At 42.0% G+C, this 12,452-nt stretch overlaps 1 protein-coding gene across 3 annotated transcripts in view; it reads right to left on the reverse strand.

Annotated features, from left to right (window-relative positions):
* Window positions 1-12,452, reverse strand: part of itgbl1 (integrin, beta-like 1) — a 46,049-nt gene that overhangs the window by 9,067 nt on the left and 24,530 nt on the right. For 2 of the 3 annotated variants that reach the window (XM_034213553.1, XM_034213552.1), the window contains exons 8-9: window positions 11,154-11,270; window positions 4,435-4,581 (exon numbers count right to left, since the gene is read on the reverse strand). In XM_034213553.1, coding sequence (XP_034069444.1) covers window positions 4,435-4,581; window positions 11,154-11,270 — 264 coding nt within the window. Of the gene's footprint in view, window positions 1-4,434; window positions 4,605-11,153; window positions 11,271-12,452 lie in introns of all 3 variants that reach the window. The other variant, XR_004568697.1, reaches the window with a different exon arrangement.

A 12,452-nucleotide genomic window follows, 5' to 3' on the forward strand; every position in this document is an offset into this window, starting at 1 on the left:
AGGGCCCCATAACTCAACAAATAGAGACTCAGAGGGGAAGAGACGTGACATCTCCACTGGCTCTAAGGAGCATACAGTGGAAGATGCTCACATCATCTGCCTGGGTTTTCATGACAGTAACACGGGGCTACAGACTCCAATTCGCTGTCACCCCCCCTCGCTTCTCGGCATTCTGCATTCGCAGGCCCGAGGAGAGTCAGCCCATATTCTGGAGAGAGAGATTCTCTCTCCCTCCTAGAAAAGAGGGCTATATCTATTGTACCCGCCGAGCAGAGTCAGGGCGGCTTCTATTCCAAGTACTTCCTCGTTCCCAAACGGGGAGGGAACGGAATTCGGCCAATACTTGATTTGAGGGCTCTGAACAAATATCTAAAAAGATATAAGTTCAGAATGCTCACTCACACATCTCTGCTGCGGCTCGTGCGACAAGACGACTGGTTCACATCAGTCGACCTGAAAGATGCGTATTTTCACATCCCAGTATATTACCCACACAGGAAATATCTGAGATTCGCATTTCAGGGGATCTGTTATGAATACAGAGTACTCCCCTTCGGTCTGTCTCTCAGTCCAAGGGTGTTTGTACGATGTACGGAAGCCGCGATAGCCCCGTTAAGACAACAGGGTATTCGCCTGGCGACCTACCTGGACGACTGGCTGCTTCTCGCACAGTCGGAGCAGGAGGCTGTTACGCAGACAAATGTCCTCGTAAAGCACCTGCTCAACTTGGGTTTCATAATAAACACAGAGAAGAGCATGTTGTGCCCCGCGCAGACTATACTCTTCCTGGGTTTACGCCTGAACTCGGTGCCCTTTTCAGCTCGCTTGTCAGCGGATAGAGTGAAAGCTTTCAGAGCTTGTCTCGCTCTTTTCCAGCTGCGCAAACATGTTCTCTTCAGATCATGCCTGCGATTGCTGGGGCTCATGGCGTCAGCCTTCCTGGTCGTACGACTGGGACGCTTACACATGAGGGAGTTTCAGCGTGATGGTTACTGTGAAATGCGTAATGGCACTGCGCCACTGGCTGCACCCGACTTTTCTAGTACGAGGTGTGCCTATGGGTGCTGTCCTTTCACGGAAAGTGGTCACCACGGACGCATATCTGACAGGTTGGGGAGGTATTTATGAAGGTCGCCCGGTGAGGGGTCTCTGGAGCAGAGACCTCCAGCGGGCGCACATAAATTACCTGGAGCTTTTAGCGGTGTTTCTCACCCTAAAACGCTTTCTGCCTTTCCTCAGGGGACATCACGTCCTCGTGAGGACAGACAATACGACCACAATATCGTATATTAACCGCCAAGGGGGTTTGCGTTCTCTCCAGTTACACACACTGGCGTGCAAACTGATCCTATGGAGCGGTCTCCTCTCTCTGAGAGCGACGCACGTACCGGGAGTGATGAACCTCGGGGCAGATCTACTGTCCAGAGGTATACCACTTTATGCAGACTGGACTCTACATCCAAGGATTGTGAGCCAGCTGTGGGTGCGTTACGGCAGAGCCGCGGTGGATCTGTTCGCATCGAAAGACAACGCTCAGTGTCAGCTGTTCTTTTCGATGCGCGATCTAAATGCACCGTTAGGCGTGGATGCACTCGCGCACAATTGGCCCCCGGGCCTTCTGTACGCGTTCCCACCCCTGGCTCTGATACCCCCAACTCTGGCCAGAGTGAGAGAGCAACGCCACACACTTATCCTGAAAGCTCCGCACTGGCCAGCTATGTACTGGCTAGCGGAGATATATCAGCTGCTGTGCGGGCAGCCATGGCAGCTCCCACTACGCAGGGACATACTGTCCCAAGCGGGGGGGGCGATCTTTCACCCACACCCAGAGCGCTTGGCTCTATGGGCCTGGCCCGTGAGTGGTACAATCTGAATACAGTGTGACATGAAGCTGACCCTGGCAGCTGCCAAGCGAGCCAGTGGCACTCATGCACTATCTGTACAGTCTTCATGCACTCAGTTCGCCCCAGGGCAAACAGAGTGTGGTTGAAGCCCAACCCTGCCTTTATCTTAAGGCGGTTGGTTCAGGTACCACATTTGACATTAAGGCATCCTCCCCGCCACTGTATTCCTCCGGGGAACAGCGGCCGGATTTGCCGTGTCCAGCTCGTGCTTTACGCACGTACAGGGACAGATCAAGGGTGCTTTGTCATAATGACCAACCCCTTGTGTCCTGGGCTAACCCTTATAAGGGCAAGCCTGTTACTAAGCAACGGCTCTCCCACTGGTTTGTGGAAGCAATTGCTTTGGGGCTCATACGAGTCAGAGTTCGCAGGCACCCTCGGGTCCGCGAGCTCTTTCGACTCAGGGTCTGGCTGCATCCTGGACTCTGTCCAGGATGTCTCCCATCCAAGACATTGGTGCAGCGGCGAGCTGGTCCTCGCCGCTCACTTTTGTCCGCCTCTTAACAGGCTGGACGTTCTGCTCCCAGTGTGACTCAAGCAGTGCTGGGCACCTGGTTGAGTCAGAGCTCTACCTGTTAAGTTCTGGTTGGTTTGGTGATTTTCGAGATAAGCTCGTCTGACAATACGGGAGCTACAATTTCCCATAGTGAGACATCGAACGGAGTGTTATGAATGAGAACTATAGGTTACTTACGTAACCCCAGTTCTCAGAGTAACATGAAGTGAGATGTCTCACCAGACGGCCCTCCTTGCTATGGTGAAGCGAGAAGAGGTGCTTATTTTGAATGGCGCATGCGTCGTGGCGCAAGCTACTTATAGGGGGTGAATTCCCTGACGCTGACGTCAAGATCACCAGCCAATCAGGATTGGCGTAATGAGATTGATGCTTCTGTTTGCTCCGCGATGAGGCGCATCCCATAGTGAGACATCTCACTTCATGTTACTCTGAGAACTGGGGTTACGTAAGTAACTTATAGATTTCGTTCTAATACATCCTAACCGGACATTTAAGACATACCAAGTCTACAGATATACAGTTAGTAACAGAGTCTAAAATGCGAGTATATACATAGATGGGGGGGAAGCTGTCCATTGAACGACAGGTTGAGATTTGTACCATTACCGGGGCCAGTTTTGCAATGCTCTCCCCCGAAGGTGCTCTTTAAGAGAGGGTTTGAAGGTAAGTATAGTTTTACTTTCCTTTACAGTTGTGGGAAGAGCGTTCCACCTTGATGTGGCATAATTGCGAAACGTGTATTCCCCCTTTTTTGTGCCAAATCTGGGTTTCACATGATTTGTGGAGCTCGCTCTGGTGTTATGATCATGGTATTCCTTGACCTTTGGGAAGAATTTTGACATGTACATGGGTACCATAGTGGTGTAGTGGATCTTGTAGACCAGGCCCATTGCAAGTAGCTGTACTCTGTCGTCTACTCTAAGCCATCCTAGGCTGTCAAAGTGGGCAGAGGTGAGGTGGGTTCTAGATGAAAGGTCAAGCAGTAGTCTGACCAGTTAATAAATAACTAAATTAAGTAAAAAAAATACGCCAGAGCTTTCATGAAAACTGTGCCTTACAGTTGTTTTCCATACTGCTGCTCTCTTTCTCCTATATTTGTTGGTACTAATTGTCTCAACCGTCATGAAGCATTTGCCTCTTGATATACTTATATTACATTTCCTCAGGCTTACAGGAGCATTCCTCTCTCAGTTGAAGATTATGTATATCTCTCGGAGAACAGATGTTAAACATATTTTAAGAAAGCTTTCTGCTGTAACAGTTTGAGTGTAATAATTCACCAAAGACATCTGGATTATAGTTTTACATTTTGTTTGAATATTATGGAAAAAGAAGAAGAGAGGGATGAAGCGTTGATATGTGTATCCTCAAATATACCCGATCTGGATCCTTTGACATGATAATCATGTATTTTCTGTAATAACTAACAGATAAATGCAAGTGGGGGGGAGGCAAACACTTTACCTAAAAAATAAGTAGTGGAAAGTAACTAGGTAAAGTACATCTGCTCATGTACATCATTGCACATTTGAGGTATTTGTACATTACTTTACTGTTTCCATTTCACACTATTATGTACAGTACACTCTACCATAGGGAAATGTTGTACCTAATACTCCACTTATCATACATTTCTATGTATTAGTTATTATGCATTTTCAATTTTACCAAACAACATTTATTTTTTATCATTCATGATTGGTATATGAAATACCTCAAATTAGCTCCACCTTGATCAACTAAGGCAGTACATTAAATGGTAATGAATTGTACCGATTATAAATAATGTAATATTCCGTCTGAACTAATAATACTTATGAGTTTGACACTTTAAGTACATTTTGCACAAACTTCTGAATATATATTTTCAATGCAGCACTTGTCATTTAATATTTTCTTAGTCTGGTATTGCTATTTTCACTAAATACCAAGTAAATAATACTTCTGCCACATTGAAAAAGGGATTTTTATGGGAACGTTTGCTTAGCAGTATTGAAAGAACATCTGGCTCACCTTTTCCACTGCACATGACGCCGTCTGAAGTCTCACAAAGCTCCTTGCTCTGAACCTCGCTCAGGTCACATGACCTTGGGAACTGGCACAGCTTCCCGAACCAGCCCTCCTCGCAGATGCAGCGTCCGCACGAACAGTAACCGTAACCTGGCGGTGGAGGGCAGAAGGGCCTTTATTTAAAAAAAGACAGAATATGGAGCATGGCCATGAGAAAATAGCAGAAACAGGAGGAAAAAACCCAGATAAAGCTTTCAGATATAGCCTGAAAAGTCGAGAGAAATGCCACTGAAAAGCAGGAAGAAGGCAATAAACAAATGCAGCTAAACACAGGAAGTTGACAGTGCAGACATTGAACCTTGACAGTAATAGGCAGTACAAGCAGACAGAGCCACAGGAAGATGAGAGAGACGCAGCAGGCTTATTGTATTTTCCCCGGGGACATGAAAGGAACTGTCATCGCTGGTCTTGTCCTGTCCTTAATAAATCTGAGGATATGAAAAACAAAGAAAGGCAATGGCAGAGAATAACACACCAACATGCACACACAAAACCAGTTACGTTTAATTGGTTTAAAAAGGCAGTTGGGTGCTTAGGTGCCTTATCCGACAGCATGGTTCTGGTTTTAACAAGCACACACACTCAGTCACTTATACCCTCCTTCATATCCAACAGGGCCGTTGGATCACTGGCAACGTGCTTACTTCAATTCAAATCAAATCATATAGAGGCAGTTGCATCATTGATTGATTCCCTTTTGTTCACATCTGGTTCCAGATGCCATGTTGAAGAGGTGGTAATGAGCAGAGCATTTTCCATCATTTTTAATCCATACTGTGCCGTTTGAAATAGTTTTTCATAGGGCTGTATTGATTTAATCACAAATGTTCAATTAAAAATAGATTGTAAGATGAGGTTTAATGCTTCTTACAGTCCCATCAGCCCAAGACCCTCACATATCATTAAGTATACAAATAAAACAATCATACTTAAATATTTCACTGAGCAATGACTGAACAGATTGTAAGCCTATCAATTATTTCAATCAAATAATAGATTTTTTTACATTATCAATTCAATTCAATTTCCTGATGAATACTGCTTTACACAGACAAACAAGACATTTTTGAAAACATGCTTATTTGGTTTCTGCCTAAGAGTTAGATGAGATCATCTGCAGCTGATTAGTTTTGTTTAAATAGTTCCCTCCCTTGCTAGCCTGCACCTCTTCAAACATCTGTATCTGATTAGTTGTGCATAAAAAGGTCAGCAGCATTTGAGGGTCAAATATAATCTTCATCCAACAATCTCTCCAATCTCTCCAACGGCCGGGCTGGCGCAGAGACGTTTTATGTGAAGGCAGCCTAATATGTATGCTATGCCAATTAGCATATCTTCACCAGTAGTGAAATACCGGGTATCATTTGTAAGGAATTAAAGAAACCGGATATAAAAAGCTTTAGAGGCACTGGTGTATTAATAGGCAAGCTAGATTTTTCCCTGTGCTTCCTGCATTTCAACTTGAGTTAATACACTGCTGGTTGTACTATTTCTTCATCTATACCTTACCTTACCTAAGTCAAATAATTTCTCTGGAAACAGTATACATTGCCATGGTTTGTGCAATCCCCAGTATGTTGAGGGACACAGCTCCCACAGAATATAGCTCAACATCAGCAATAGATCATTCTGCAGCTATAGATAATACATCAATATTAGCTGTCTTTGCTCATGATCTCTCAATCTCTATCGCCCCCTCGCCTGGCATCTCCACCTTCTTTTCTTATCAATTTCTTCAGTTTTTAATCAATCAGAGGGGGATGGTGTAGCGAGGATGTGTGAAGGTGGTGTTGTTGTGGAGCTTATAAATGAAAGTTCGCTAGCTTCTGTCTCAGTTGGAGCGGAGTGGCAGCTATGGCAGGCCATGCATGGCTGCCTCAATCAGCCAGCCTGGGAGAGCGGTTAATTGCTTTGAAGGAACAGCAACCTAGCCCTCATTCAATTAACGTGCACCTGCCTCTCAAAGAGCGTGCATTGTGCGATAGCATTTAGAGATGGTAAAGGGGAGGCGTCGGCCAATCTGGTACATAACCCAAAGATCTGTACTGTATGCAGAGAGTGTTTGTCTGAGGCTGAGAGTTCATTGCCACACAAAAAAGGATGGAACTAAGTTATGTATTTTATGATACTGTTAAAGGTGGGGCAACACTTGTATCTTATATATTTCTAATATTCTTTTGTTTTTACACAAAAAGAAAATGTTCCCTGTTTGCCTAAGAGATAGAGAGAGAGTCTGTATCTTTAAACATATATGTAAAAAACAAGGCAAATTGTAGCACTACAACAAAGAAAACATATACCTTTTTATAAAGAATATGTTACACTTGAAATGTTCAAGATTCAGATGTCAGATTTGTTTAACTTCTTAAAATTAAATAAACCTTCAAGGGCTCAATTTTGGACTCAAAATGACTTGATAAGAAGCTAATTCCCATGTGTCACAGAGTTCAGGGCGTAATACTCATACTTGAAAACCAAATCCAAACTGAAAACATTCTCTCTGAGAAGCTTTCTTCTGTCTGACACTTGGTTTGAAACCTAGTCCTAACAATGCCACTATCTATTGTGCACTGTCAATTACTCGATGAAGCATTCAGGCAATCTGCCTCTACTTATAATGTTTGGAAATATAATGGAACCTGATTATACTTACTAGACATTGCCCGGTCATTGATCAGTACGAAAGACATTGCAGTTAATTAATGTCAATAATGGAAGCCATGCATGAACTGCAAACTGGATGTGTTGTTAATCCCAGGTTGTTAACAGGGAAATGAAAGTTATATGTTATGGCTGTCTGCAATGATATGTTTCATACTAAACATTTAGGTTTCATACCATTTCTCATGGTGCTTCAAGTACTGTGAAATGGATCATGCAAGCACTGCAGGTAATGAGGAATTTATGAGTTAAATCATTTCTTCTTCTTCTTCTTGGAGTTTTACGGCGGTTGGCATCCAGCTTAATGGTGCATTACCGCTACTTAAATCATTTCTAAAGAGATGGTGCATTTCAAGGGGTTTATCACAATCAATACAAATTTCTATATACAGATACGATTAATTTTGTGCTCCGAAAGACTGAGTTTTGGTCTTTATTGAATTTAACAAACCTACTTTTACATGTTATAGCAGGAATAGTGAAATTCAAGCGGAATATAGCTTTGAAACCCGCCAGGCAGTATTCTGGCTGAACAGTTATGCCACACTCATGTCGTATGAGAGGAGACATAATGACTGGTTTCAGGCTTTTAAATACCATCCACTCAACATCTGAGTCCTACTTATGTCTGAAATGATGATATTTCAAAAGTTATGATTATGTATATCAGAGTTGAGTTGACAAACACTGCAGTGCTTGAAAAACAAAACAGATATGCAAATCTTGCATCATCCACATTCAGATGTTCAATGTTATTAAACCCACATTTATTGAATGCAAACATTATCAGGGCAGCATCTTCCAACCTTACACATGACAGCTTTGCAGTCAAACAACTATCTAGAGTTGTCCAATGAGTTATTGGCTTACAATTCAGGAAGTGTCAGCTTTTCTAACATGTATCTAATATCCAATACCCAAAGGGTGACCAGAGAGGCCTGAATAATGAGCATTTATGCCTCACTTGCAGAGTATGAAGTGGATATTTGGGCTGCTCAGGCCTCTCGTTCTTTGTGTTTGGAGAAAACCCTTGAAAGCCATGTTAGTGCTGAGCTGAATGACAAGCTCAACACTGAAGGACTAAATGATATGCAGATAACCTGTGTCATTTCTCACTTCTCTCCTCTCTCTTTCCTTCAGTAAGGCCCAAACATAAAGGGCACTGTTTCCTGGATTGTGAAGTTATTTTCAGTTTGATCCCCACTCCTTTCTCCAGGTACCTGGTTTAGAGTTCCTCTAAGCCTCTTAAAACACCCAGTAACCTCCCCAGGCTCTGAGCATACATATTTAATTGTCAGACTGACAGCATCTCTGTGTGAATGTGTCTGTGTGTAAGCGCGTAGGGGTTCAGACAGGATATCCCTGGACGGCTGATGAAGAATTGTTTCTGGACAGCTCAGCACACAAATACTGCATCCCCCTTTAAAGGAGACATTTACCCTCATATGCTGCAATGCACCATTGTTAAAGAGTGGCCCAGCTGACCGAAGCTCAGAGGGAGGCACTCACACATGCATATCTGTAATGTGTTAAAGAATAGGTCATTTGATCAGTATAAGAAGAAACACAAATCATTTGATCAACATTTCTCAGAGTTAAGCTCACTGCACTCTTACAACTGTCGGGGAAAGCTCCTATTTGTTGTTAAAGAGGTTTTGGAGACAAATCTGTTTTTTAACCATTGGAAAGCCGTGCATGTGTCATTTTTGTTGTAACAGCACTTTCAATGCAGCAAAGACACAAAAGCAGACTTCAAAATGTATGTATCCAAAAAATACAGACCTTTGTTACTTCAAGTTGAAGAGATGAACAACAGTAAAACAAAAAAGGACAATCAAATAGACTGCCTTTTTGGCTGAATTAATAACTCATTTTGTGGAAGAAAATATAAGTTTTCTCCAAAAGTGTTCTGCTTTTCCTTAGGAGCATCACAATCTTTAATTGAACCTTCCTCTGATGTTCTCTGTTCTCTCTGTCTCAGTCAGACAGCAGCAGCCTCAGCTGAGGAGGGAAATTATCAATTTCAATTCAGCCTCTAATGTTTTAGTGAATTGTATCCATTACAGTGGCTCTGCCTAAATGGCACAAATTAAGTGCACACACTTCCCCAAGACCTCAAACAGAAGCTTCAAAGGCTTGGAGCAATTTCTCTCAAACTTAGCTCAAGGGTTTAGTGGGTTGTGGCTGATGATATCAAAGGGAGCAGATAAGATCACACTGTATTGATCTTCAAATTCAGCTGCTCCTGGCATCCTCTCAAAGTGGCTAAGTGTATGTGCGCACATGCTGCACAAATTGGGTGTCGTTTTTTCCCCTGCAATAATTAGGAGATGAGTGTCCGTGTGTAATACAGTCAAGTACATTGTAGCTTTGGAAATATTTTCTCTATTTAAAATACGTTTAATTGAATAACTAATGTTCCTCAACAACACGAGGGGCAACGGGTTAACATAGGATATCATGTTGAAGGGAAACAACTCAGTTTATAAGAAATCATGCTTTTCTGTCACAGTGTAAGCCTACAGCTAGAGTAGCTATAAGTACTATGGTACCCATGAGCCTCAGCAGTCGTTTCTATGGAGAGGAAGGCCACAAGAGGCAGTAGATGAGAGCAATACCAATTTGTAAAGCTAAGCCATTGCAACTTCAAAGAAAACCCATCACTATGGCAGCTAATACAACATTAAGAATATACTTTTTAGCAATCTGGTAATGGGAACCATAGATGATTTGTCTTAATTCGTTGTACACATATTTGCAGTGTAGCAACATCTTAAACCTCTCCAACTTTCTTTCTGTAAAGCTAGCTTGTAAAAGTGTTCCACGATTGACTCTCTTAACAGCATTAACTTGTAACCTGTTTATGCTCAGGTGCACATCTGAGAGATTGAATTATAGATCAAGTGTCGAAAATATGACTAGAACGTTACAAGTGATTGTCTTATTTGCCTCAAAAATAAAATACAGCTTTTAAGACATGTCATGAGTAGCGCTATAGGGACAGAATAAGATAAACACCAAGTTAGATGCTAAGTAGAGGTAAGGAGGGGTCAAGGTAACATGAGAGTGACAGAAATACACAATATATGTCTTACAGTTACACTGGTGCAATAGAGGATATAACCCTGTAAAATGAATAAAGCCAGCTGTTCGCAGTACGGGAGTTTTTCTAATAACTTCTGAACTGTATCAGTTTCCCTGCCAACATATGCCAATAACATTAAATAACCCAAAAACTCTCCGCCTGCAGAGCAAGATCTGTGCGTGACTCATTCGCCGGGTCTAATCCACTGGTGATTTTTTTATTTGTACCCGTATGCAAATTCTAATCAGAAAATGTGTTACTGTTTTCTAAAATCATTGGTACGTGCCACCAAAAAAATCAGTTTGTACAAGTGTTTTTAGCATGAGGCTCATTGTTTATGCCGAAAAAATTAACAGCACTTTTACTTGCTGAACACTTGACTGCTAAACACAGCTTGAACTGTAATTTTGTAACACAGACTTGCCATCTGTTTATTGTTCCCTCAATTCCCTCTGTTGCTCACACAACTTGAACAGACCTTAGTGGACACAAAGATTAGACGACTGTGTCATAACTCTTACAAAGCTCAGATGTATTGCTGGGCTGTTGTATCAGACACCATTAGTTTTAGCTTGTTCGACCCTTTAAACTGGCAGCTGAGGTAGAGCATAAACATATGTATATACTGTAGATATGTTTATGTTTAAGACATTTTGTAAGTTGTGAGAAATGCAAGTCCCATGTTGATAGAAAAGGAACGTTCATCTTTATGTTCATTGACCTTTTTAGATATGAGCGTTAGGGTTGAATTGAGATATGTGTGGACCTATAACAGGTATAATGGCGCTGTGTGTGTGTGTGTGTGTGTGTGTGTGTGTGTGTGTGTGTGTGTGTGTGTGTGTGTGTGTGGTGTGTGTGGTGTGTGTGTGTGTGTGGTGTGGTGTGTGTGTGTGTGTGTGTGTGTGTGCGTGCTTACCTCCACAGATCTCCCCACTGATGTTCTCGCACTGACGGTCGTCACACTCACAGTTTTTGCCAGTTACACGACTGTCTCCAGGTGGATAGCAGGTACACTGTCCACACTGGCATTGACCTAAAACAAAAAAGACACTTTCTCACATCTGAGCAGTGTTTCAGAGTTATGTTTTGCTCAGAATAATCTTTCTTTTCCTAAAGTGTGACATTTCATCCTGAGTTCTTACTTTTAATTCAACCGGTAATCAGGAGAGTCATTTACATACACACTGTAGAGGAGTCATTTTAAACTAAATCTGCTTACATCATCCCCTGCAGCCACACGGGGAAATCTTATACTGTATATGTAAATCACTCACTTTAATAAACACACACACACACCTCAAGATGTTGCTATCCCACTTCAATCAGCGAGCTGTCGGTGAAGAAGGCCACAGGGGAACATAGAGCATGCTCTGCTAATGGTGAAGATCATTAGAAAAACATAATCTATTCAGAAATATCATTGGATGTGTGCAGCATACCTTCTCATTGATCATTTTACCAGGCTGCTCAGAGTTAAGTTAATGATAGGTTTAGTGTGCTGTAGGCCAAACACACATATATTTAAAGGCTTAAATGGAAGAAATGCCTTCTAAGTTCATAGTTAGAGTACATCTTCTGACAATGTCCACACTTTGAATGATATATTTTGTTATATATCCAGACTTTTAGTTTTTGAATTAGTTTAACTTTTTGCAAGAAAAAAATATTTGTTTGCTCTGAACTTTAATGAAAAGACTATCCCATCTGCTCCACTGATGTGAATTGATGTCAAATACGATATGCTCACAGAACAATAATGCATAATGGTGACTTTACATTGCATCTGAAAGAAAGGATAGGTTTCTCTCAACCATGTGATTCATTGCTATTAAACTTCAACCTAAAGTAAAGAGTGCATTTGCATTACCATCTTAGATAGAGCTTTAGGATAACAGTGCATAATAGAAAGCTTTACCATAAACTATGCAATGGTCTTCTGACTGACATTCTGTAAGACTAACACACACACCTAAAACACACTTGACAGCTTTTTAATTTGAATGTTCCTATCCCAATTATGCTGTTAAACGACATCCAGACAGGCTACAAACAGTGGTTAGTTGTTTTTATTGAGCTGGGTCCTTTCTGCACAATCATTATTCACACTAAGTGTTTCCCTATTTGTAGCCCTGCTGGGCACATTTTGTGTTTATTGGCATTCAATAATACCTCAAACATATCCATAATGTGAATGTGCCTTCCTTTATCCTTTGAC

This window comes from Gymnodraco acuticeps, unplaced genomic scaffold (assembly GCF_902827175.1).
Source record: "Gymnodraco acuticeps unplaced genomic scaffold, fGymAcu1.1, whole genome shotgun sequence".
Classification (NCBI taxonomy): Eukaryota; Metazoa; Chordata; class Actinopteri; order Perciformes; family Bathydraconidae; genus Gymnodraco; species Gymnodraco acuticeps.